This window comes from Trachurus japonicus, chromosome 22 (genome assembly GCF_045865225.1).
Source record: "Trachurus japonicus isolate A0001 chromosome 22, Traja_1.0".
Classification (NCBI taxonomy): Eukaryota; Metazoa; Chordata; class Actinopteri; order Carangiformes; family Carangidae; genus Trachurus; species Trachurus japonicus.
In genome coordinates, this window is record NC_140928.1 from 24,734,371 (window position 1) to 24,761,957 (window position 27,587).

The 27,587-nt window shown below is 42.7% G+C and overlaps 1 protein-coding gene across 1 annotated transcript; it reads right to left on the reverse strand.

The window, feature by feature from the left end:
* Positions 1-6,619: 6,619 nt before the first annotated feature.
* LOC146964119 (uncharacterized) lies at positions 6,620-8,506 on the reverse strand. Its single transcript, XM_085767447.1, has one exon. The coding sequence runs from the start codon at positions 8,356-8,358 to the stop codon at positions 6,781-6,783; it is 1,578 nt and encodes a 525-aa protein (XP_085623573.1). The 5' UTR covers positions 8,359-8,506; the 3' UTR covers positions 6,620-6,780.
* Between the last annotated feature and the right edge of the window lie 19,081 nt (positions 8,507-27,587).

Below are 27,587 nucleotides of genomic sequence, written 5' to 3' on the forward strand. Positions count from 1 at the left end.
ACTCCGGTTTGCCTGCATCAATTTTAGTCACGTTTTTTGTTCCCGTCAACACTGGGTGATCATCAGGACAATGATTTAGGGGTCAAAAATGACCGGAATTCTCCTTTAACTGACCCAAGCTGAGACCCCCCCCCCCCCCCGCAAAAAAAACCAAAACAAAAAACTCTTTGGATCTGAACGATTCACGTTCAAGTCACCTAACTGGCCACGAAAAACACGAGTTGTGCTTTTCGGCGCACTGTTTGCATCCCTGTACCGTACTGCCTACTACATACTGCGTTAGTACATACTGCATACTGAATGTGGGATTCAGTATGCTACTTCAGCAGACCAACGGCATTCACAGTATGCAGTTTCCCAGAATGCATTTTGTGGCAACCGGTAGTGGTAGCTGTAAAACAGGCGAAAAGCTGTTTTATTTCCTGCTCTAGCGCTGTTATTATGTAACTTTATTAAGTTTTAATATTTTTTCATGCAAGAAAGTAACTGTTAAAGGGGTGTTCACACCAAACGCCATGCTGCGTTATCGCGCGTCGAGATTACATGTAAAGTAACGTAAACGGGGCTGAGCGGAGTTTTTTTTACCTGCTACACCAGGACCAGGACGTCAACGATCAGCTTCACCTCGTCCATTGTCAAGCCTACGCAGTAGAGGGGAGGGGAGGGGGGACGCGATGACGCAAATTTACACAAAATGGTCACGCGTCAAAACACGAGCGGTAGCGCAACGGATTCTCATTTGTCGCGCGAAAAAATCGCGTTCATCGCGTTTGGTGTGAACACAGCTTAAGGCTACAGCGCTTCACTGAGAGAGAGAGACATGCTAAAACTCAGCAGCATCAGTGACAGCGGGAGCGTGCCTATGTTCCCTCAGCCCTATGTTCCCTCAGCCCTATGTTCCCTCTGGACTCTCTCTACCTATCTGGACTCTGTCTATCTGGCCTGTCTAGCCTCTACCTGATCTTTTTACTAAACTTAACCAACTCCTTTCTTCATTGCCTAAACCCAACCAATGGTGGGACCAAAGGGCTGTGGGAATAGGGCCTAATTTTCAGTGACAACAAAAGTTAGAAATGAGGGAACATAGGGCTGAGGGAACATAGGGCCTAATTTTCAGTGACGACAAAAGTTAGAAATGAGGGAACATAGGGCTGAGGGAACATAGGGCTGTGGGAACATAGGGATGACCCCGTGACGGCTAGTGTGGCTAGCAGCGCTGAGCCGTGTAGCTTCACCTGAGCTCCGTCATTGGCTGGAGAAAAAACACAGACTGTCTTGCTCTCTCAAAAAACGTCCCGGTGCACAACAAAACAAAGCAAAAGACCAAAATACAGGCAGGGGGAGGGGGCGCTGCAGACACAGTCACCACCACACAGGTGTTGTGCTCTGGCACAACTTTAAAGCAGATATCAGTGGAATGTTTTTGTTAATATAAGTCCTAAATAGTCCTATTTTCCGTCAGCAATCACTTACATGAAGTATTTCAGCCTAAACACGAGTCTCTCCGTCACTCTGCTCTGCTGTAACCCGAGGAGAAAATTTTCCTTGTGGGATACAAGTGTTATCCAATGAGGGGAGAGAACGGCATGAAGGGCTGTGTGTGCAGCCAAGGGATGCGCGTGAATGTGGTGACGTAGCACGAGGACCAATTGATGCCTGACAAGGGCGGGGGCTGCTAACTCATGGTGCGTTCAAGGAAACTCGTACTTTGTGTTTTTCCTTCCTGTGAAGTCATACCAGTTCGATCTGGTACGAGTTCACGGGTCGGAAGTTACGAGTGGCCGTTATAGGGAACTTTCACAGACAACAGGACGGTAAAAACACGAGCTACGGGTTACCTGGAACGCTACCAAGTCGTAGTTGTGACTTGAAGCTGTAACTTACGGTTTCAAAAGCCTGCCTTGAACACAGCATTAGCCGAAACGGCCGTGCCACTGATATCTGCTTTAAGATAATTTGGAGAGAACTATTTAGATGCCTCACAACGGAAGCACCATTTATGTTGTGCTCTGGCACAACTATAAGAAAAGTGTTAAGAATTATTATGATGCCTCACAACGGAAGCACCATTTATGTTGTGCTCTGGCACAACTTATAAGAAAATTTATTAAGAACTATTACAAAGGGGGCACCATTTATGTTAGGGTTATACCAACTATAAGTAAAGTTATTATTAAGAGGGTTATTGGCTATCAAATTAGTAAAATATCAATACCAAAATATTAATAATTACTATAAAAAATATTAATGGGATTTAATTTTATTAAATCCACCTCGGGGCACCAGACAGCCAATGTACCAAAATCTGTCTCATAAGGGTGTGCTAACTATTAATATAAAACCTTGTTTAATGATTAAGTTAATAATTATAAACAAAATAACATTATCAATAGCTGCAAAGTTGAAGGATTTAGAAGTTCTACTGCGTAGAGGTTGGCATACTCACTGTTGTACAACATTAACAGACGAGCAAAGTTTCAAGGAAGTTTATTGGACACATCTAGAAAATGGAATAACAAAACATGAAACTAAGACAAGCTACATACACTATGTACACGTGTGTGTGTGTGTGTGTGTGTGTGTGTGTGTGTTGGTGAGAGTGTATGAATATGTGTGGGTGACCATGTGTCTGTGAGGTGTGAAGTGTGATCTCAGACAATGGAAAAGATGGAGGATGGTTGCTTTGTCCTGAGACAAAGGGAGTTACAACCAAATGGCCTCCAAGATGGCCTCTAAGGCCAACCACATGTGATGTGGGGGAGGTGAACAAAGGTGTGTCCTTTGTTCAACACTCAAGTTGCATGTTACACATAGGTTAACTAAATATGAGGCTATAGCTGACAACAACAAAGCTCAAGTATTTAAACTGATTTCAATCAATACATACATTGGCAAGGTTGAAGTACTCTATGCTTAGTCAAGGTGCAAAGTAATCCTAACTATGCCCAGTTACGTTACCAAGTCACATGAAGGTGAGAAGATCCCGGTGCTGGTGGGGGTCCTGCGGTTGCAGGTTTTGCTGGTCCTGTTGTGACAGTCAAGTCCAATGATTGTGTCTCTGTCCAGTGAACTACAGCCGTCCTGGCTGTGTAGTTTGAGTTCCGTTGAGGAGAGTCCTTCTCCTTGCAGAGTTGGTTGGTTGTTCTGCTTGGCGTTGTGGCTCCGTTCCTTGTTGACTCAACTAGCAGACCTTGTGTCGTGCTAGCTGGTTCTTGTTCGTTAATCCGTTGGTAGGCACTCGCGTCGCTGCCACGGGTTGCTCCAGTGTAGGCGTCTACCTTGTGCAGTCCTCACAGAGGTTGGAGAGCTGTAGCAGTAGCTCCAGGTGAGGAGCTGAGAGGAGCGGCAGCTCCTTCTGAGAATCACCAAGAAGAGAGAGAGAAGAGAGAGAGCAGAAGGGCACCTTCTCCTTTTATATGGCCTGTGACCTCACAGTCCTGGGGTCATACCTGACCAATGGGGGGTCAGTAGTGGAGGTTTCACACCTAGGTGTGAAAAGGTGAAGGACGCTGGGAGGCTGAGTTCAGAGGGTTTCCTTTGTTTGGGAGACAAAGGAGGCCGGCCGTGTGGTCAGGTAAATGGTAAATGGTAAATGGACTTGCACTTATATAGCGCTTTTCTAGTCTCTTGGACCACTCAAAGCGCTTTACAATGTAATGGTCACATTCACCCTTTCACACACATTCATACAGCACTGTGCACATTCATACCCATTCATACCCCGATGGACACATCGGGGGGCAAGTGTGGGTTCAGTGTCTTGCCCAAGGACACTTCGACATGTTGACTGGAGGAGCCTGGAATCGAACCACCGACCTTCCGGTTAGTGGACGACCCGCTCTACCTCCTGAGCCACAGCCGTCCTCCATTTTGAATGGGCTGAGTCCCAACACAGGACTAATGATTAAGATGATCAAACATCAACAGAGCCACTGGGTGCTACTACTGACTCAAGACTTAAATATATTCATTTTAGTATTTTATTTCAATTTAATAGTAGAGACATAAAAATGTTTGTCAAATATTAAATTAATACATACATGAATCATTTTATTTTTGAACCTATAAGGACAGATTCACCCTCTAGGCACCAGAGTTTATTTGGGAAAATATTCCCTTTGGACTTTACAGTAAGCAGAGGAGGCTGGTCCATTGAGGCAGAGGAGGTTGGTCCTCCTCTATTTTTGAGAGGCAAAAGGAAAATTTATTTTTTATTTAAGAAAGAGTAACTGGTTGAAATAAATCATTACCAAATCTCAGTATAATTTATAAAATATTGTATATGTATTTTATCATAAAAAAAGTTTGTTTTTTGGAAGAAAATCCACTTAAAACGGCTCAACTGCGCCGCCAGCAGGCTCAGGAGACAGAGCAGGCTGTGTGAGGAGCAGGGAGCAGGAAGGTGGGGGCTCTACGGAGGTGGCAAGATTTTTACTTCCCTAACTGGCCTCGGGGCGGGATCTTCTTCCATTGACTCAATGCATTTAGGATGTCTTCATCCTGACCTGTGATTGGCTAAGACACGTAAAATGACGTCATGACGGAGGAGGCTCTTCTGTACCAATCAGCAATCAGAACACAAGATTGACAGCAGGTTGGTCCAATAACAGTTCCCAAATTTCATTCTCACATTTATACAGCTGTAAACCATAGACTGTGCTGTAAACAGGAAATACTGCTATGTATTTTACAGCTTTCACTACCAGCTATGCTCGGACAAGAAATATGGAGTTTTCAGCGATATTGGAATCGGTTGGAGGACATAATGTTAGCGGCACGACCGGGACACTATACGGAGCAGCAACGAAGTTGTTTTGTTGTGATATGCTGCTGTCGTGTAGTTACTCTGACAGCTGCATTCGCGTTGACTGTCACAACGGTAACCTGGGGTCGAGGCGCGGAAGGAGAAGATATTTAGCGGCACAACAGCGGGACATAATACGGAACAGCAACGCACTTTGTCTTGGGGGAGTGTACTAATGAGTGTTGTGTGATGTGCTGTGCTGTCCTGCAGTCTTTGTAAACTGCTGCGGTAGCGTAGTGGGTAGAGCAGATGGCTGGCATGCCGGTGACTGTCCGACGGTCCGAGCCCCACTAATTACCGTATTTTCCGGACTATATGTCGCACCTGAGTATTAGTCGCATCTGCCTAAAAATACGTCATGAAGAGGAAAAGAACATATATAAGTCGCACCGGTTTATAAGTCGCATTTATTTTTCAAACATTTAATTAATAGCCGGGTGTCATATAATGACCAGGCTTTGTTTACACGAAAGGCCGGCACCTATAGCGCGCGCTGCTGTTATGCATGCGCGTTTCTCTGTGGTGTGTAGCCTATGTGTGTGTGAGGATGCGGAGATGAATGAAGGCGATCGTCCCAAGGGGGGCGGCGGCGGCGAATATTCGCTACTTTTTTTTTTTTTAACACGTTAGTTTAGGCGGCAGCGCTGGAAACCCTGTGATCAGAAACCCTTTGTGGACTCTGTGAAGACGGACGGGAGTGAAGCCGACCTCTCCTCTGCTTCAGAGAGGGATAGCCTGGCACTGTCGGACCTGGCTCTCTGCTCCGTGTCCGGAGCCCAGTCGGGACCGGAGCAGAGACCGAAGACTGACCGCAGAATACGCTGTGAAAATACTCTGAATTGACGGAGTGAAGCGCTACGGCGCAACGGAGACAGGTCAGACAGCGCAGAGAGGAGAACAGCACATGAGGAAGATGAAGATGAGCCACTGAATGAGGAGGGATGTCAAAGTCACTGCTCCTCTCATGGTCCTGATGTCAAAGTCACTGCTCCTCTCATGGTCCTGATGTCAAAGTCACTGCTCCTCTCATGGTCCTGATGTCAAAGTCACTCACCTGCTCTCATGGTCCTGATGTCAAAGTCACTGCTCCTCTCATGGTCCTGATGTCAAAGTCACTGCTCCTCTCATGGTCCTGATGTCAAAGTCACTCTGCCTTGTGGCTTTACAAATTCTAAAGAAAAGGTGAGTACTTAATAGTTCAATTATTTTTTTCCTCAGTGTTTTTTCCAATTACTATGAAACTGACAAAGTTTGATTTCTGCTCACTCTGCACCTCTGATGTTGTCAACAGGATCTCTGCTCCTCTCATGGTCCTGATGTCAAAGTCACTCACCTCCACTCATGGTCCTGATGTCAACAGACTTTTATCATTTAATAAAATGTTTTTTTAAAGAAGTCTTGTACGTCATTGTTTTATTACTCAAATTAAATCGAATATAAGAAAGTAGAGATAGGTAGTTGACTAAAATAACATGACACCGTGGACTGGTTTTCCTCCTGTCCTCCCCAATTTTTTCAGTCACCAGCCGCCACTGACAGTAAGATAAGATAGCGTCAAATTTAAAAGTTCTCTCTCTCTCTCTCTCTCTCTCTCTCTCTCTCTCTCGCCTGTTACATAAATGTCAAGTTGTGGTATGCTTATACCAGAATTAGAACTACTGGTGACATGCCTTTTTTGTTGTTGTTGTTAAATTCAATACAGATTTAAACAAAAAGTATTTTTTTCTTTTTTTATTTGTGTATGAGACAGACAGACAGACAGACAGACAGACAGACAGACAGACAGACAGACAGACAGACAGACAGATAGATAGATAGATAGATAGATAGATAGATAGATAGATAGATAGATAGATAGATAGATAGATAGATAGATAGATAGATAGATAGATAGATAGATAGATAGATAGATAGATAGATAGATAGATAGAATTGAAGTAGGTGAAGGTGTTAAGGGGTTGGTGGTCAGAGGGTGGTTAGGTCCTTGTCCTTGTAAATATCTGGCGGAACCGTTTCCACAGAGATCTCCTCATTGGTCTTGCTTGAGACTCTTCAATCAAATTTTCAAGATTTGTTAATCTGTCCATCAGAGTTTGATGTTGATCCTCCTTTTCTGCAGTTTCTTGGCAGAGACTGAGAGTCTCCAGGCAGGTCTTCTCCTCACTCCACTGGAACCTTTCTTCCTCCAGCTCTTCCTGTGCTTTCATCACTTCTGCCTTGACGATTGAGTTTTCCTTTGTGTGCTCATCCAGGAGACGGGTTCTCTGTGTCTCCCATTCCGATTTTTTGTCTTCCAGGTCCCGAGTAAATGCTGACTTGAGCCTGGAGATTTCCCGTTCTTGTTCAGCCAGGAGATGGGATCTCTCCTCCTCATACTGACATTGTCTCTTTACTAGTTCATCTTGGGCCTTTGCCAGTTCAGGTTTCACCTTGGAATCTTTTACTACCTGCACAGCTAAGCGTTCGTCAGCCGCTATTGCCTTTTCCATTTCAGCTTTGAGAGTTCTCTGTAGATCTTTGTTTTGTTGTGTCATCTCCTTCTCGATGTCCATCATTTTGCACTTGTCATTATATAGGGCTGCCGACTCAAAGTATGCATGGGTTGCATGATGATGGACATGTTCTGTCAGTCTCTTCAACTCGTTGGTGAGTTGAAGCTTTTCTTTGACCAGCTTGGCTCTGTCTGCATCCATGAGCTGTTTTTGCTCTCGCTTAGCTACTTGGATGAGGTTCTGTTTAGTCGTGTCTTTTTTAACCTTCAATCTGATGCTGGTATTTCCAACAACAGCAGCAAGCAGTTTGTCATTAACTGCAAGCTGGACTGAGCTGGTATTTACTGCAGCCTGTGGTCTTTTTCGGATTCTGTACTGGACCTGGGGAGTTGCTATAGACCCTGGTCCAGTCAGTAATGTGGACTGAACCTGGGAGGTTTTTGTTGGCTCTGGTCTAGTAAAAGTTGTGGGCTGGACCTGAAAACCTACTGTAGGCCCTGGTCTAGTCTGAATTGCAGGCTGGACCTGAGCAGCTCTTGCAGGCTCTGGTTTAGTCAGTATTGTGGGCTGGACCTGAGCAGGTCCTGAAAGCTCTGGTCTTTTTAGGATTTTGAACCGGACCTGGGAAGTTCCTACAGACTCTGGTCCAGTCATTAATGTGGGCTGGACCTGGGAGGTTTCTGTAGGCCCTGGTCTAGTCTGTATCGTGGGCTGGACCTGAGAAGTTCCTGCAGGTTGTGGTCTGGTCAACATTTTTGTCTGGTATTGGTTGCAAGCTTTTCTTTGGTTGTGGTTGTAGCCTGGACTTTGATATTTGTTGTATCCAGAACCTTGATAGTGATTGTAAAATGGATTTTGGTCATTGATGTGTCCAGGATTTTGTTGTCTATTGTTGCCTGGTCTTTGGTTTTTATTGTAGTCTGCTCTTGGTACTTGGTTGATAGGGCCAGCCGCTGCATTAGTGACTGGGGGAAATGCCTTTGGCCTTGGGACAGTGTTGAATGCCATCTTAGGCTGTGTTTCAGTGGACACAGTAGTTGATGCAGCTCGGTCTGCTTCCATTTTTTATCCCAGCCTGAGTTTTCTCCACAGGCTGTGACTTACTGTAGTTGACACATGTGTTTAAACTTCACTGACACTGTCCTAGAAATTCTGGACAGGTTTGTGTCTTTGCTTTGTATTTTTTTATTTCAACTGTTGTCGATCCTGAAACGTCGCCTGCTCTCTCCTGACACTGCGCAAATTAATCAGGTGACTGAGTAATGCTGCTGTATATGCAGTGGAAATCTCTTTTACTCTCCATCAGAGATCACAGGCACAGGAGATGATGTCATTCCAACATTCCACCCCCCAAAAGTTATGACATCACATGATCAAGACAACAAAGCCTTGTTTGTTTATGATGTCATAACTTTTTTTGGAATGGAATTGTAGCAAGGTGGAGAGAGCCCAGGCGGGGATTGAACCCACACCTCCCGGGTAATAGTCATGTGCGCTTGCCAGTCACCCAAAGGGACATCCCCTTGGCCAGGTAGCCAGGGCACATGATCAATTGGAGGCATAGTGACAGGACCCGTCAACTGTCACAGAATGTTGGAACAACATCACTGTTGCTGATGACATGATTTCTTCTGCCGATGATCTCTGATGGAGGGCTCTCATAAATGTACAGAAATGTGCATGGATGGTCTGAATGCGTGCACAGGTTGCAGACAGTGATGGACTGGCCATGGGGCAATATAGGCCAATGCTACAATGGCTGTGTAACAATGTGGCTACAAAAAAAGTAAAAAATAAAAAAAGTTATGGGTCAGGGGATGTCTGGTTGACAGCCAGCCAACTCTTAAAAAGAGTGGAAACCTCAATAATACAGGGATACTGGGGTGACGTATAGCTCAGTCTAACCGGGGCTTAATAGACTTTGTTGCGCCTCGGGTTCGATTCCACCAGATAGAAAATCATTTTGGTCACCAATTCTCACCATCATGAGTGATCACTGATTATTTATTGGTATATAATATCAATAAGGCATACCGTATTTCCTCTAATAGAGGCCGAGGCCTTTATTTACTTTAGCTGCCCAGGGGAACCGGCCTGTATTGGAGACCGGCTTATATTTGAGAGAGGCTATTATTTCTTCCTCTGTTTCATGCTGGTGCTCAAATTTGACAGTTACCGTGCTCAGTTTTCATTCTGCCTACAATTAATTATATTTTTTTACACATTACTGTAGCAGGTACCGCAACAGCAGCGATCAGCTGGACAGGATTAGGCTAATAAACGCTGGAGCACAAGTGACCAGTTTTGTCACAGATCGGGTAGCGTCGCAAATCGGGTAGTGACACGCCATGCTGCTAAAGCTCTCTTCGGTCGAGTTGTCAGTGACTGTTTCCTTGAAGCGTGGGTTCATGTGGCACTTCAGATCTAGCTACTGCCATCTGCTGGCACTTGTGGGTTACTGCATCCGTGTTTGGCCGCCTGAGACCAGTGCATCCACAGTGACTGAAATTCAGGTTTTTTCTGTTTGTTTGTTTTTTTCCCATTGACCCGGCCTGTATTTGGGGCCGGCCTTTATTTGTTCGTGTAAACCACGCCCCCGGCCATTATAACAGACCCGGCTATTAAATAGATACCGGCTACTATTAGAGGAAATACGGTAAATAAAATAACGATGCTTAATACAATGTCATTAGTTTAGCAGATTTTATTTTGTTCATTAGATTAACACATTAAAAAAAAGTTCTCACTCTAAGCTAAGTTGAAAAGTTGACAGCCCTGCCTCATTGGATTCCACTGCACATACAGTGAAATACTCAGTTACCTGACTAATTTGCTGCCTTATACTGTTCTATGCATATGACCTCAAGCTGCACACCTTTCATTTGGACGGATACTTCCGTGGGGAGAGGTGATTGTTCAGAGAGGAGCTTCTTTCATTGAAAACGGAAAGAGTCTGGAGGATGCCTGTTCCAACTGAGATGAAGACGTGTTTCTGTGGTTGCTGTGCTGCTGCAAAATTAAGGCTGGGAAGTGGAGATGTACTGTAGGCAATATTTTTTTTCGTAGGATGAGTCCGGGAAAGTCCCGCCTTCCCCGCCTCTGATTGGCTGGATGAATTCTCCTTCGATTGACGTCATCTCACAACAGTACTGTAGTAAACTAAAATACACACAACTGAAATATGAAATGTAATCAGATGCCATGGCGTAGCGGTTTGCGTTTTCACCTGCGGTGTGGTGAATCCGAGTTCGATCCCCGCTGGTTTCACATTTAAAAAAAAATTAGTTTTTAAATTAATATTCCAAGTTTACATTTTGAGTTTGAGAGAAGTGTAATTGTGCCATTGGTTAGGTTTAGGCAATGAAGAAAGGAGTTGGTTAAGTTTAGTAAAAAGACCAGGTAGAGGCTAGACAGGCCAGTAGAGAGAGTCCAAATTTACATTTTGAGTTTGAGTGAGAAGTGTAATTGTGCCACTGGTTAGGTTTAGGCAATGAAGAAAGGAGTTGGTTAAGTTTAGTAAAAACACCAGGTAGAGTGTAGACAGGCCAGATAAGTAGAGAGAGTCCAAGTAGATCCAGGCACTTATCACGCTTTGCCGACAGCCTGCGTTTCACAGCCGTTACACAGCCGTTTCACAACCAAAACAAACAACCAATCAGGCGAGAGCCCTTCTAGCCAATCAGAGTCGAAAATGGAGCCCATCTAGCCAATCAGAGGCGGGAACGGCGGGAAAGGCGGGACTTTCCCGGACTCATCCTACGAAAAAAAATATCGCGTACTGTAGGCTACATCTTCTGCCGTCAGTCATCATGGGAAATATCAACTCTCTGCTAAACAAGTGTGACAAGTGTCACAAACCGGGCCGCACGGCCATGACAAAAAGAGGGAGATGCAAACAAAGGCCATTTATTTAAAGAAAGATAACACAAAAGGTAACCTAAACTATCTGTAGGATCAGTTGTGTAAGTGAGTGCATGAGTGTGGGAGAGTGTGTGTGTGTGTGTGTGTTGTAAGGTGCAGTAAAGGAATCAAAAAGGGCAACCAAAAACCAAAAGGTGTCGCATGCAGGCAGGTGAAGACTATTGGACTAGACATCTTTTCATATCATAAAATTACTTTTGTACATCCTACTAATGGTTACTGCTGAAGTTCCATGTGCAGTTCTCCATTAAGTTGTTGCTAAGATACAGACAAAACATCCTGAGGTCCTTTAATAATATCAGAGGACTTCAGTCATGTTTCCCTGATGCACTCACTGGGGGATTGGGGTGGAGAGATGCGCACTGAAGATTGTAGAGGCCACTCCGAACCACTCAGATCATCCACTTCATAACTGCTTGATGGACCAAAAAACAGCAGTGGTGGACAGCTCCTCTCTCGTCGCTGCAGCACGGACAGATATAGAAGATCCTTTGTACCTGCAGCCATCAAGCTTTTTTATTCCAATGCAAATGGTAGATGAGCTGACAGACAAATTAATTTCCCTTTAGGGATGAATAAAGTCATTCATTATGCACATTTACTGTATTTATGATACAATAAAACATAACTTTTCAAAAAAACTTTATGATAGAAACTTATACAGTATGTTCAGACCACAAGTCAAAATGTATGGAAAAACTGGAATAGCCAACTGGATAGATGATTAGCAATAGGTATGGTGAATCAACAGGTAATACTTTCAGTTCAGAATGCTCATTGATTTTATTAGTATTTTATCATGATGGTAAAAAAAGCTGAGAATGTATTGTCTGGTCTCCTTGTTGCTTCAGGTTCGAATGTGTTCCACTAACAGTTTTGAGTTGTTAAAGTGGTTAAGTTGGAAAAGTTTTGGAGCCACTGAGCTGAATAAGCAAATGAGCTTCAGTATCTCATTTAGCATAGGAAACACTGGACCTTTAAGGGAAGATAAGGAGAAAATGCTATCCCAAAATCCCTTATTGCCACATCAAGGATGTTGGGTGCAGATCGATTGCCTCCACTGTTGCTTTTTCATGAGTTCTTCTGAATCTCCACATCTTTCTATGACCTCATGACCTCTAGATGTTTTCCATTCAGATCAAAGGAGAGGTGGTTAGATAGGACATGATTTCAACTTTTCAACCACAGCCTTTGCCCCACATTTTGTTTGTTTCTGAGCTGTAAACTGTGATGTGTGGAATCATCAGTGTTCCCCAAGAAAACACCCTCATGTCTTTGACTCATGTCTTTGAGTGTTTTGTCATTGCTCTTCATAATACGCTACTGATAAATAGGATTTACACACTGTATAGCATTTCTGTCTCTTATCAGGAACAAACCATGTGCTACATTTATATAAACCTCTAAACTGAACTCAGCCTTGACAGCTTTGGGCCCGCAGAGATCTGCATCTTTGGTTTTATTTCCACTGCGATGAATATGAAAAGACAAATACTGTCCTTAATCCTTGTTTTGTGTTGACCTTTTTTCAAGAAAGATGTACAGTGTGACGCCTGTTTCTATAGGAGCAGGCGTTTTATCTGTGCAGTCTGATGCACCGTGGCGTCTTAAGGAGGAAACCAGATGGAGAGGCTTTTGCAGAGGACAGAGGAATCGGTTTCACACCTCGGCTGAGAAAACACAGAGGCGTCGCTGGGAGCAATATGCTGCCATACAATGCTTTAGTGACAGCCCAGAGCGTGGTATTATACCCCTCAGAATAGATAGTGCACAGATAAGACAGCACTGTTCCACTGAAAGTATTGTGATGTAATGATATCTATGTGACGCAGCGAGATGACTCTTTCAGCTCTCAGGAGGTGGTGGTGTCTTTGTCTTCTGTGCTTTACAGTCACAAAAGCTTCGAGATCAAAGCGCAAGAAGTTCTTTACACGTATAGAGTCGACTCTGTCTGGATTATGTTTGATCGACTCCTCGAGCCCCACTGTTAAAGTGGAGTAATCCAGGCTTTCACACACTCACAAAAGCCCTCAGTCCTAAAATCTAAATTCTTTTGATAGGAGCTGAATAGGATGAACCATAGACGTTCGCTGTTTGTATCAAATTTGTTCTGTGCCAACCTTTTTTCCTTTAAAAAAGTGCCATGAGTTAATTGTATATTGTTAAAAAAAAGTAGTAGTCTGTAAAGTATAATGCATCAGTGTTGTGATCTTACTTTGGGAGATCTCTGCTCTCAGTCAAGACCAAGTTCAGAGGGAAACAGTGGCTGTAGATCGTCTTTGTTGCTGGTTTGTGTTTGATGGATGAATAAGGACTTTGGTTGGAGGGACGGCTATGGTTTGATGCAATGATGTAGATTCTGTGTTGAAACTTCTTTTCAGTGCTGCTCAGCTGTCTACTATGGGGCAACGTATTGTTTGGAATACTCTGTTATGTGTTCAAGGGATAGTTCCACATTTTGGCAAATTGGCCCATTGCCATAATCCCTATAGTCATAGCAGTAGATTTGTTACCCTTAATTGTTGGTGCAAGCTATTTTTAGAACAGTGGAGCAGAGCCGCGAGCTGCTCAGAGCTTTGCTACGGAGGCTAATGGGATTTCTTGGTTTCCCTCATCAAACTCATCAATTACACAATCCAACAACTCCAAAACTCTCCGGTGGACAAGTTGTGACCTGCACATTCACCACGCTATGAGATAATAACGGAACGTTACGAGACAAAATGCTTTCTACCAGGCTGACATACACCCTTTCTAGAATGTCCACCCTGACCCAGAACCCCCTCAATTTCCTGATTAAAAACATTCTCTGACTAGCCTTTTTGTGGATGAAGTCAGTATTATCAGTAAATCTCAATTTGTCAAGCAGTCTTTGCATTTGCCTCGAAAACAACTCTGTCTCATAACGTTCCATGTTGAACTATCCCTTTAAAGTGTAGGTACGTTTAACTATGAAAACGATGGTTGTGTAATGTTGAAAGAGTACTTCCAGCCCTGTTTTTCAGGAGACACTCCTATGGGTCATATTAGGGAGCTGAATTCTTTATTTGCATTCTGGAGCTTTCAACCACATGTCATGGTGTTCATTAGCAAAAGGGGGTAGCCTGGGTGTTAGCTACATGTCCCAAGTTTGGACCTTTGGTAACATGATACTATAGGGTCAATTTGCCTCAGTGATGATCTCTGATCTTTCTCTGGTCGTCCCCTCCTCCTCAGTGACCTTTGACCTATTCTAAGTGGATGGTGTGAATGCTTTTAACATTTGTTCATCACTTGTTCACAGGAGTCACACACATGATGTCATGATATGAGACAACACTTCAGCATTCCTCTCAGAGGGGGTCCTACCAGAGGGGATGTTAAGTTGTTGAAGTACGTGCTGACATCTTTACACCTGAATGCTCTGACCATATGTTCTCATCATGTTCTCACAGGAAAAGTGTGACTGCCTGAGATGCTGCTCCAGTATTGTGTCAGTCATGACTTTATTTCTGTGATTACTGTGCTGGGACAACCTGACAGTCTCTTTGACTGTGTCATGACAGCTGCAATGTTTCGTCTTTCTCTGTTTGACCCTTGAGCTGCCCTAGTGTCTCTGTACTCGAAGCATCTGTTGCACTTGCTCCCACACCACAGACCTTCATGTCATCCAGATCATGTCATTTCATAGGTCCCTGTCACACATTTCTCCATCATGACATATAGCATGGACTCGACATGTTCAAACACTGTATGTGTCTTGGGCTGGAAATAGACAGTGAAAGCTGAGGTGCATGTTTTGGATGAGACATAGGGCTCCAGCCTGCGCAGTGCAAGTTTTGTGCAGCGCAACATGGCACAGCAGGGGGAGGTGTCGACAGATTCAGCTTGGCGCAGTGACAGGTTTGTGCCAAAAGGCTGCGCCGAAGGGGCGCTGAAAGCCCGCCAGCTCCAACTTGGTCTACTCCCGGCGCAAGGCGAAGCGCAGCGCAGGTAGTTTGGCTGACAGGCGCAGAGTGCGCACACGTCACCAAGACCTCACAAGCAGGTTTCCACAGTTCCAGGCACATTTAAATGCAATGAATATTCACATCAAACTATTTAATGCAACTAATGGAATCAGCACGTGAATTCATATCCATATCGATTGTCCCATCACATCTGAAGTCAGATAAAAGGTTGTTGGCACGTGTAATGGAAACTCAACCAGACTAAATTAACACAGATTAAACTGTGATGCAAACTAACGAGTTCACAATTATCTCTCACAAACAAACACAAACAGCCTCAGCATCAGAGTGAGTATGTATTTGGCATCTCTCATTTCAGAAAATTCAAAAGAAAAGAGAATAGAGTGGATGTTTCATAGTGTGTGTTTTGGACGATTCAAAAGTGAGCTCTATCTGCCGCCATCATACGAAAATCTGTTGCCATCCGGACCCCCCCCCCTGGAACTCCTAAAGCATTTTGATAACTCTGAAAGTTCTCCAAACCCTTTCTTGGCATGACGGTGAGTAGAAAATTGGTTTTTGAGATTTTGAGTGAAGTATCCCTTTAATTGCATGATATACCTCTACAGGATTTAATGATGTCCACCTTAGTCACACTGACGCAAACTGAAGCGACTGGGGACTCGTTCCTTCTGATGTGCACCACAATCCATGTTGTCTTTGCAACATTCAGCTGCAGGTGATTTTCCCCATATCACCTCATAGATCACAGATCTGTTGTCAGCCCCAGACATGCTTTTCTTTTCACTTTTTATGTGTGAAAACCATGTGAAACTAAATATGAATCATAGGGGAGGATTTTTACAGATTTTAAAATGTCTAGGGGGGAATCTTTTGGTGCATGTAGTAACTATCCAGAGACATGAAGAAACTTTCAATTCACATTATATGCACTGTCAGGCTGGATCGCACGCATCATGTGAGTTTACCGACATCTCATTAAATCTATCATGTTGCTTGAAGAGTATGGCAATATGCAGGTGATTGGTGAGTGTAGAAGGCCTGTGTGCACTTATACTGTATTTCTGGCAAACTGAAGGTTCAGAGCGCTTCACTGAGATCTGTTGTATGAGTAGCACATATTTGAACTTGTTTGAGAAGTTTACTCTGTGCTTCAAAGGAGTTTTCATTATTTACAAAGCAAGAGCAGGAGCTATAGGCAGTGATTTCTGAATCCATGTGCTGCATGAAGCAGACATGTTTGTTCAACATGAGCAAATTCACATTGAAGAGCCTGACACATAAAACTCTTCTATTCCCTTTGAATTCAAGTGCCTCCAACGATCCATTTGAGGGAGGCCATACACTATAGTCAGTTTACCCAGAAAATTGTTTTTTCAGCATTTAGTTTTTAGGAAGACTGGAACTTTTTTGGCCCATTGAACTAATTCATTAAAATCAGACAAGCTGTTCCTCATCAGCCCCCATTCAGGTATTCCTGGACTTCTTGTTCTACAACTCACCCGTTTTGCAAAACCACTACCTTTATTTTTCCTTACCCTCATCCATAGCTTTTGTAGTTTTAGACCGTGTGACCAAGAACATATGGTCAGTGCTTCATGTGATCACGCTAAAAACCTGGGGGTAGTTTGGAAAAATAGTTTTAGCATACTGCATGGTGATTTAACAGTGAAGCACCCCCCAGAGCCACATGTTTCACAGAGAAACATGGAAAACACCTGATCCAGGACTTTTGCCAAGGTATGCAACGTGCAAAGTTTTTTTTTATTTTCTTCATGCCTTGGATATATTTTGGATCATCACAATTAGTTTAATAACTTTTAATAATTGGAGTCTGTATATCACCTGTCCAAAGCTTTATGTACGGTATGTCAGATTAACAGCTAAAGATTAATTTGGGGAAAAGAATGGGTTTCACAGTTGCCAAAAAAAAAAGAAAAAACATAAGAAAAAAATGTGCATGGCTTCAGCTAAACTGAGTCACTGAGGTAAAACATCTTCACCTTGATTATAGCAATCACTTACATAACTTGTGGAGTGCATTGTTATCTTAGCAAATAATAATAATGAGGAATAATAATTTTTTTTAAATGTCCCTGCACACCAACACACACATGCACACACATATCGTACTACGTGACAGTTCTCTCCCCCACAGCCCAACTGACATGTGAGGTGCTCCTCCAGCCCTCCCTCTCCTCTCAGTCACTTTCTTTCTGGCATGTTTTTATAATCTAGAAAGAAGTCAGAGTGAATACCAGCCCACTGATGATGAGCCCATGAGTCACCAGGAGCCCATCGTGCCACCACGAGTAGATGTCCCTGGGAAAAGTTTCCATAATGAGATTTTTAATGATGTGTTTGTTAAAGAGTCTTTTCGACTGTTCACAGAACCTCTCTCTTTTATTGGTAAAATATTTAGTTGGTTTGTTGTAGGAAACAGTTTCACCATGTAGCACTTTTAAAATTTACAGTGTAGTTATTATACAGTAAATTAACAGGAGTAAAAAGAGAAATACACATTACTTGATTCATAAATAACAGAACTGAATTATTCCTGCTATGTTTTTTTAATCTTTATTTTTATGTATTCATTTTCTTAATTGTCTTAATGTCTGGACAACTATTGGACTGGAACAAAAGTTTATGCCCTCCTTGAGATGTATTGTAATAACTTCATTGATCCCCTGACTTTACAGCGCCATCATCACCATCGTTAAAATCTGAGCATGTTTATGTCAGCATTCAGCTCAGAGCGGAGCGGGCGGAGAGGAGCAGATAGCATGACTGCAGACTCTGAGGGGGGAATTCACTAGAGTGTTTGTAGGCTGATTTCAGGAAATACTGTATGTAGCCCAAACTAAAATAAAAATAATAAAAAAAACAGTGCAGTTGATTATATCATGTGATTTTATGGATGGTGTAGTTTAAGTAGTCCCTGTTCAGTAGAATAAAGTAAGGAGAGGAGACTGGAAACATGTTCACACTGAAGCTGCAGCAGAGATTTGGGAGAGCAGCCAGGTCAGAGCAGTGAGTGAGCGGACTGCATGGAGAAAGACAGCAGATGAGCAGATGAAAAGTTACCTCAGTCAAATAACAAGACAGAAGAGCAGGAGGACAGCATATTATTATTTCCAGAGTCATTAAATAAACCATGATGATATCAGTTTATATGACTAATCGTCAGTGGAAATGTTTCAAGGTCATCAAGTCTCATTCCATTATGTTCCACGCATGTCAAAACAGTCTGGTATCAGGTCTCAATGAGCTGCTCTTTATGTAAATTGGGATAACTAATTTACATCTGAGGTCTCACTAAATACTCTGATGAATTAGAAAATTGCAGTGGTGATAGAAATGAGAGGATTGGGAGTCTGCTTTGATTTTCTCGAGCCCTCAAGAAGACTAATTCACCTCTCAGTCATATGACTTGAGTCCACATGTTATATTTATGGACTATTTGCACTGGGCAGGTTGGGTCCATTGAATTTCTGACCCTACATTTCCTGCCTCAGCACAAATCCAGATCAGACCGGGTCTTCCTCTGTCCACTATTAGAGTCCACATGTTCTTAAAGACAGGAAGTGGAACCTGATGAGGTCTCGCTTTTCTGTCCAAGAGTGGTTATCGATGTGACCGTATAGACTCTGTCAGCTCCAACCGCTCTGTCCTGTGGGTGTACTTATAGCAGGAGCCTGCTGCTTTCAGAGCTGTGGGACTTCATACAGAAAGCTACACTGATGATGAACTTGATGTGATGTATCTCTTTTTAAGAATCGAGTTAATCTTAGAACCCCAACAAAAAAGCATTCCTCTGCATTCATTATTTTTTGGCTCTTACGGGTCTCAAGTGCTCCCCCATCAAGTCTGCCTATATTTTTAAATAAATTCTTGAGGACAGCTGCCAATGACGATGTATTCTGAGGTGAAGCCATCATTATAAATAATCTCAAAATTGCCCTGCACCTGTCAACTGCCGTAGCGGATTCACAACTTCCCCTGGGGGGATAATGATAGCCTTGGAAACTGATAAATGTGCGGGGTGTAATCAGGTCCGCTAGCTCACACGGGCTGGTCTATTCTGGGAGGTGCAAAGGAGCCTGGGAGGGGGGCCTTGACAGAGCTCAGGTGGATAAATAAAGAGAGGATCCTCTATAACCTTGTCTAGCCCTCCACTCGGCTCCTCATACTATGGAGACATTCCAGCAGTCAGGCTGAATTTCTTCAGGCTGGGATACGGCAGGTCTTCACAATATTGTTCTTGTCAGGGTGCAAAACCCTCTGAAGCAGCATCAGAGCAGCTGGAGCAGCACTAAAACTCTGAAGTGAGGCCCATACTAATGAGACACCTCATGTGGGTCAACAGGGTCCACAGGAAATCCAGTAACTTTCACTGTTTCCTTTTCTTTCTTTTTTTTTGATTTTGTCTTTTTCTTTTAGTTTCAGGTTCTGACTCAAGTCCTGCTGCATCCAACGTCACTGATGAGCTGCTGTTATATTCTTGTTATGAGCATTGCTCTACAACATGACCTGAAGACTCCACACAGACTCTCCTGACACTTACTGATAGGTTCACTAACTGATCTGGGAATATAGTAATAACATAATATTTTATTTGGAATGATTTAAAAGAGCAAAGCAGCAATTATTAAAATTCCATTAATGTTAATATGTTGGAAAGACAGCATATCCAAAAACTAAATATAAAATATATGTCATTAAAAGTATTATCATATTAAATGTCGATCAATGCATCCTGTACATTACAACAGTTTTTTCAGTGTTAGGGACATAATGATAACGGAATTCTGGTTGTTTTCCTACAATAACTGGCACTAATTGATATCACATATTGTATGTACACTTGAATATACTGTAGAAGCTGATCAATATATTCAGAGGTGAAAATGTTCATTATAAAAGCCATTGATCAGTCTATTCAGTGGCTAACATTAACCTAAGTGTTGTGTTTGGAACAGATGCCAGCTGTCACATTTCAATGACAGTAACAGTAACATTTCAGGACATGACCATGTTGATGACTTGTTAACAATATAAAGTTAATAACTGATTGCTTGTGAGGTTGGAAAGCACTTTTTGCACATTATAATAACCCTAACTTCAATTAAATAATCATTGTGGGACGCCAGTTATCTATGCTGTATGTTCTGATTTGGCATTCAAGACACTAGGTTGGAGAAAGATGCTACAATGGAAACACACTCAACCTGTAAAGTTTGGTATTATGATTTCTATGGTATATTCAGTGCAGTAACATGTCACATCAGAGTTTTAGCAGTGACCTTGTTCAGAGGAAGCTGATTCTTGTGACCTCTCTTGTCAGGACAAACTAAGAGTGACAAATTTCAACATTCACTTCTTTGACTTGCAGGTTTTTAACATGATATTCTGATTCATTTGGATGAAAACAAAAACAAACAAAGGTTAAAGTGATCAAGAGTTTGACAAAATTCATAGCTTCAAGGTCCACATCCTCCTCCAATTTCAACCCACTGATGTACAATCTTCCTGTGCAATGAAGTTGTGTTTTTTGAGTGTGTTCACATCCAGACAAAGCTGTTTGGATAATCTGGATACACTTGTGGATGTTCCTTTGCTGCACAGTGAATTATCCTTTTGTCACATGGAGCTGCTGAATTAACATTTGCCTATCCCCCCACCTCTGTGTTTCCTGATGATACGTCCCCTGTGATTGACTTTCCTATGACAGAGCTATAATTGCTGCACAGTAATTATCTCTGTCATGATGAGCTTGTTGTCGGAAGTGAATCGTACAATGAAAAGCTGAGTCTCATCCAACTCTATTCAGTCTTTGCTTCACATTATCATTTTAGTTCACTCCGTCCCTGTGCTTTTTAAGCATCTTGCTGTGGCCCACAGAATATATGATTTTCCCACGTTATGTCGAGGTTTAACCCCTCTCCCTCTCCATTTCCTCACATCCTCATCCCTTCCTCCCTGTAACCAGAGAGGCTGCAGATTGAGGCGGTAGTTTGGCTTTTCGCAGGTCTAATCTGCCACTGGAATCTGAGGATCAGCTGCATCTTCAGCCGCTTATCTCACAGCTCAAATTCCACTTTCCTGTGAGTCACAGAGTTACAGTATGTGTGTGTGTGCGTTTGTGTGACAATGATGGAGACATTCTCCAAGGAGGTGTGAAGAGTTTCAGGCACAAGTTGTGTTTGTAGAGTGTAGAAAGATGAATAGATTCCAGGGTGGCACTGGTCGTTTAATGATCCCATAATTTACACTTCTGTGTTCAGTATTGATCTGTTAGTCTCTACTTGTCTCTTCTCCGATTATCTGGCTGTGATCCTGAATGAACCAATAAAAATAGAGCAGTTTTTAGGTAAACATAGAGAGAATTGAAATCTTGCAAAGTTTGATGATGGGTCCAGGCTGGTTTGTTTCAAGGCTCAGTTTCTGAATACATTCTACAGTGTGCATTTCTCTGTGGAGTGAGGCTTTGATATTTTTACAGCATTAAAATAGATTTTTAATCAAAGAACATCTAGACATCTACCTCAATTCTACATTGACCTTTAAGTCTCCACTTTTATCCACTTTCAATTCAAACTGCACATCAGATCCCACCTGTTATACATCAGTTGGTCTCCAGGGAATAAAATGGATTTGTCTAAGATTTCTTTTTTTTCTTCTTTTTTTTGTGTACATTTACAAGACTTTTCTATTGTTTTGATGATGAAAAAAAATCTTCCTACATCTACATTTGTCCCAGTTTTCAGACCAGGAAAAAATAACCTGACTTCATGATACCAGTTGATGCTATTATACTGATGCCAAAATTACCACACACGTGAACGCTGGTCTTCAAAGACACTATAAGTCTCACTCGTGGTGATGAAACTTAACAATTTCCTGTTGTGCCCAGTATGTGTGAGGTTTTATTTGATCTTCTTGTATGGACCCAGTCTTCCTCCTGACATTTAGCTCAGCGCCAGGGCAGGATAACCATTAGCTATATCCATTTTCTTAAAGTCAGCCCCATATGTGAACATAGTTGTCAAAATGAGGTCAAAAACACAAAATAATAATTTCAAAATCAATGTTTATGAGTTAATGTATTATCAAAACAACACAGATATACTACTCACTTGTGGTCACTTAAAGACAGTTTGAGAAACAGTTCATTTAAAAGTGAATATTTTGGACCACTCTTCGAGAAAAGCTAGTGTAAATAATGTTGATAAAACACAGACTGAGATCAAACTAAACACAAATCCACACATTCACCTGGTTGCATTTAGAAAACAGCACATTAAATCTGGAACCTTGTGTCTTGTGGTGCCATCTTTTTTTTTAATGAGGATGCGGCTCTGTGTTGACTTTGAAAACATGAAGAGCCCTGTGACAGCAGCAGAGTGGTGGGTCTGGGGGCGTCTCCAGGTGCTCCTGCTATTTTTGGTCCACGTAGGTGCGACGGCACAAAGTGGAGAAGGGCTCGGTGAAGGTTAGCACACACTGGAGGGGGGTGGTGATTAATAAACACACTCTTCCCCAATTAAATCAGTGGTCTCTCTGCTCTGACACAGCTGAGCCAATCACTGTGACACAAGGTGACAGGTGATGCTTTGGCAGGAAACCTTTGTTGTTGGGTAACGTAAAAACATAACATAAAATAAGTATAAGTGAATGTGCATCTATCTATCTATCTATCTATCTATCTATCTATCTATCTATCTATCTATCTATCTATCTATCTATCTATCTATCTATCTATCTATCTATCTATCTATCTATCTATCTATCTATCTATCATATCTGACACCTCTGCAAGATTCAGTGACTTTTCTCAAACCTGCTATGTACTGTATCTTCTTTTAGGACTTGTTGATTTACCAATCTTCAAATGCTGTTTCTGCTTTGTGCATGACTAACAATGGGTTGAACATTCTTCAGACTAACTTTTTGTCCCTAAGACAACACTGAAGTGCAAAAAATACACATGTCTGTGTGTCTATGTGCAGCGTTCTCCCCCTATACTCTAGCTGTGTTCTACAGGCTGAGGTTTAGTTACAGTAACAGAGCAGCAGTCAGACCATCAGCACAGGGTGAAACTACAACACCACTGCAGCAACTATGTGAGGACGATACACACTTGACTGTTCCCAGACACAGCCAAAACAAATGGCAAGTTTGCAAAATGACAGTTGTAATGTTACTTTTTACATGTAAAATAGTTAAACAAGTTCTCATAATATGTCAAGTATATTTCAAAACATTCCCATTAGACTTTTTTCTAAATCTGTCCTGAATTGGTCAATTGTTCCTAGGTGAATCTTGACTTTCTCTAATGAAGGTAAATGTGTGAAGCATTAGATCAACCAGTTTTCTGAAATAGCTCATATGTGGATGAGAATTTGTGGCCCAACACACAAGAACATCAGGGGTAAGACTGCACTTTTGTTTTGTTTCTTGGTGCTATGCAGTGCTGTCTTCCTTTCTGTATCGCAATGACATGGTCTGTCAACAAATTACAATACAACAGTAAAAGCGTAAATGTGAATCTTGTCCAGTATCTTGCAATCAATATCTCACATACACTAGGTGCAACTTGTAATTTAGGGACTGTTCGTTATTTATCATCAGTGCCACCGGAGGGATTCACAGGACTTTTTTTTTTTTTTACATGACCCCCCTGTCGGAGTCAGTAAATTTTAACATGACCCTGCATTAAGCCTTATCAAAAGATACATGCCCCCCCCCCCCCCCCCAGCCATCGACACGTGACATCGCATCACGTAGGGCGTGACACTACATTATTTCATTTTGACAACTATGTGCAAGGGCGCCGGAATGGGGGGGGCCAAGGGGCCATTGGCCCCCCCACTTTACGCCCCTGCCCTGCTCTACCGGTCACTGATCACCATAGGCCGCTATCCCGGTTTCAATAATTCCCCCGGTCCCACCCACATCAAATGAAATAAACAAATAAAACATAGGCTAGAAGAATCTTTCATTTAAAATCAAATCTAATGCTACTCTGTCTGTAGTGCAGCCCAGTAAATAGTCTCAATTCAAGTCTCTGTGGCCATATGGTGCTCACGTGAATGCACAGCTGAACGAAGCTTCTCCGGCTTCCGTCGTCCTCCCTCCGCTTATTAGTCACCTTCACCTTCGTCACCTTCTCATCCTGTAGGCTTCATCCACAAACACTGTGAACCAAGTCAAAGTCCTTCCTAATTAATCAATATTAGAACGTCTCGTCTCTGACCAAGTGCACCATCTCAGAAAGTGCAACTTCTGCTCTGCCGGTGAGCGAAGGGAAGTTTACTTTGAAAAAATGCGAGGAAAAGATGAATTAATTTAGTGTTAATAGCCTAGGCTAGTTCAGCTTTGGTGATATGCCTTTAGTTATTTTCAATTCCAGGTGTTTTACAGTTGTTACAGTCGTTTCACCTGGAGATGACGTACATGCCAGGTGATGAACCGGACTACAGCGGCGAGAGATTTATGACGTTACGTACAGTAATTCAATAATCAATATTAACTAGGGCGAGTATGGTGTCTGCTTATTTCCAGCATGTCACTGTCTGTTTACAAAATCACCATCTAGCTTATTCCTAAAGTTTGTGAAGTGTGGAGCGGTCGAGCGGACCTGCTGACAGATGTGCAGCTGACAGCCATGACATCACTACACCTGAGCCACCAGCTGATCCTCCCTCGCACACGTCCTGAGGACGGGACAAAGTCTCCTGGATATTATTTTTTCTTTTCCTTTATTCATTTCTAACTAGCTCGTTTTGCCAGTAAAAACCATAACTTGTGAGAAAAAGAAGAGACGCAGAAAACAACAAAATGGAAACATTGTAATAACTCCTGTGACCACAGCTGGCTGAGTGGTCTATAACAGCTGTCTTTATGAAGCGAGCACAGTCACGGACTGAGACAAAGTTATTTAGCTACATAAAGTCCAAACGTCTGTCTTAGCAGGCGTTGACCTTAAGCATTGTTCCTATTATTAAAACATGAATGACAAGAATAAGAGGTGAAAAGTAGCCGCTGCAGACTGATGCGCCACAGACCTGAGTGCTCATAAACTGTTACTTCGGCTTTTACAAAGGCTGATTTTCTGCTTGATCCATGATGATTAATTTACCTACAGAAAAACTAAATGCATGGTAAAAGTAACATTACTAATATTTTAGAGATCTCAAATTCACAAATTATGTTTTCTATTATTAAAATTCTGATTAAAAATTGGGTCAGGTCGGACCACGGGCTTCTTTTATTTTTTTATTTTTGCCGTGGTCCAGCTGAGAGACTGCTCGTGAGTCCGGCTGCATCAGGTCCAGGCTTCAACACCTGGATCGGACCGGGTCGGGTCGTTGAGAACCTAGCAGTTTATAGAAACTGCTCAAACGGGCTTTAAGAGGTGTATTCACAACATTTTATTTACTTAAACCTGCAGCCAGACCAGCACAGGAGACCGGAGTATAGGGCTTTCTTTTTTTTCTCTTCTTTTTTTTGAGAAGTTATGGTAGGCATGACGGTCTGGGAGATGCTGGCGGAGGGGGATTACGCATGCATTGTGCTGGTATTACGCATCACGACCGGACACTACAAATGACTATTGCACCGACAGTGAGTGTGTAAATCTATGCCCCGTAACAACCCAACCTCCATGGCCCCCCCACCTCTAAAATGAATCCGGCGCCGCTGACTATGTGTGCAACACCTTCTCATCAATCCATGCCATTTATCAGCTGTTATTAAAACCCAACTCATCAATAACAGAATCGCGATTTTGGACCAGCTCACATTACACAACAAGCCAATTAATCCACACTCAAACCGAGGCAACAATAATGTGAACCGTACTCAACAACAACGTATTATTACAAGGTTTACGACAGATATGACAGACAACCGTGTGTGTGTGTGTGTGTGTGTGTGTGTGTGTAAGAAAGAGAGGGAAAGAGAGAGAGAGAAAGTACGTAAAACCAGCTAGCTGTTAGCTACCGTAGCTCAGGCGTCGGTCTCCCGTCAGGTAAAAGCTGCCGTTTATTCCTCAAATGTAGTTCATGAAGTTGTCTCTGGTACAGTTATCCATCACTGCAGTTGAATTAGCTGCTAAACTGCTGGACGCTAAAACCGAGGGGGGGGGCGTCTGTTTGTTTACAATTCACGAAAGCAACGTGAACGTACGTGCTGCTCAGACTATGTAGAGTTACGCAATGAGGCAGGCAGGCAGCGTAGCCTCTGTACGGTACTGAAGTTAAACTCACTCAGCCATAAAAGACGTGCTAAGCCACGGGCAGAGCCCTTATTGAGTTCTTGGCGAAGCGGTTAGCATCGCCGCCTGCGGTGCGGGAGACCCGGGTTCGAAACCAACTCAGGGCAAATCAGGGCAACATAAAATAACGTTGTGATTCGGGGGCCGTTGCTCTCATTGTCATCAGTGCTTGCAGCTTTGAAATGTCCCGTTTTTGTTTTGTTTTTGTTTTTTGCGGGCATTGCAGTGTCCTCCAGACAAAATGTTGAATGACCCCCCCTCACTGACCTTTTTTTTTTTAGTGGACCCACCCCTCAACAAAGAATATTATGACATGACCCCCCCCCATTTTCCTCCGGTGGCCCATTCCATAAATAACGAACGGTCCCTTACAATAATTGTTATCAGAGCTTTAGCCATAGTTTAGATCAGAACATCCCTCCAGATTACATTGTTATAAGCAATTTGACTGTTTTATCCGTACACAATGACACAATGATTTGTCATTCTGGTGTAGCCTTGTAAACCAGCCGCTCCTGGAAATGCAATTCATTTCATTTCTGAGGGAGAGTCTGGCCCCATCCCCCTGAAACCCTCAGAAGGCCGAGCCAATCAGCGTCGCTGCTGTGATTGACACAGCACGTTGGCCAATCAGGGACCAACTGGTGCAAAGCCCCGTCACTACACCAACTTGCTGATTGGCTGAATGGGGTTGTCTGTCAACGCTACTACTCCCGCCCACCCCAAACACTTACAACGGGGATGAGGCCAGACTCTCCCTCAGAAATGAAATGAATTGCATTTCTGGGAGCGGCTGGTTTACGAGGCTAATTATGGTGGCCCTGACATGTTAATTGACACAGATATTTATGTTTTGAGAGATGAACTAAGGATTTTGAGCAAGAGACTGGCTTTTGCAGGTAATATGGTGTTGTTATTTGTATGAAATGTTTTGAGAAATGCATTTACTGTTGAGGATGATTCGAGAAATGTACCAAAGCGACTGAGAACAACTGTAACGTCCTGACCTTGCGGCAACTGTAGAATGTAAATTGTACTGTCCCAGCATAAATTGCTTTTTTTTTTTTTTTAACAACTTCCAAGGGTCTTTCTTTTATCAGCTTCGTGTCTCTCAGACTTTGTGAAAGTGAGGTGGGAAAAAT

Excerpts from the sequence above, each read along its gene's own strand:
- LOC146964119 (XM_085767447.1), bottom strand. The coding sequence starts at position 8,358 with ATGGAAGCAGACCGAGCTGCATCAACTACTGTGTCCACTGAAACACAG.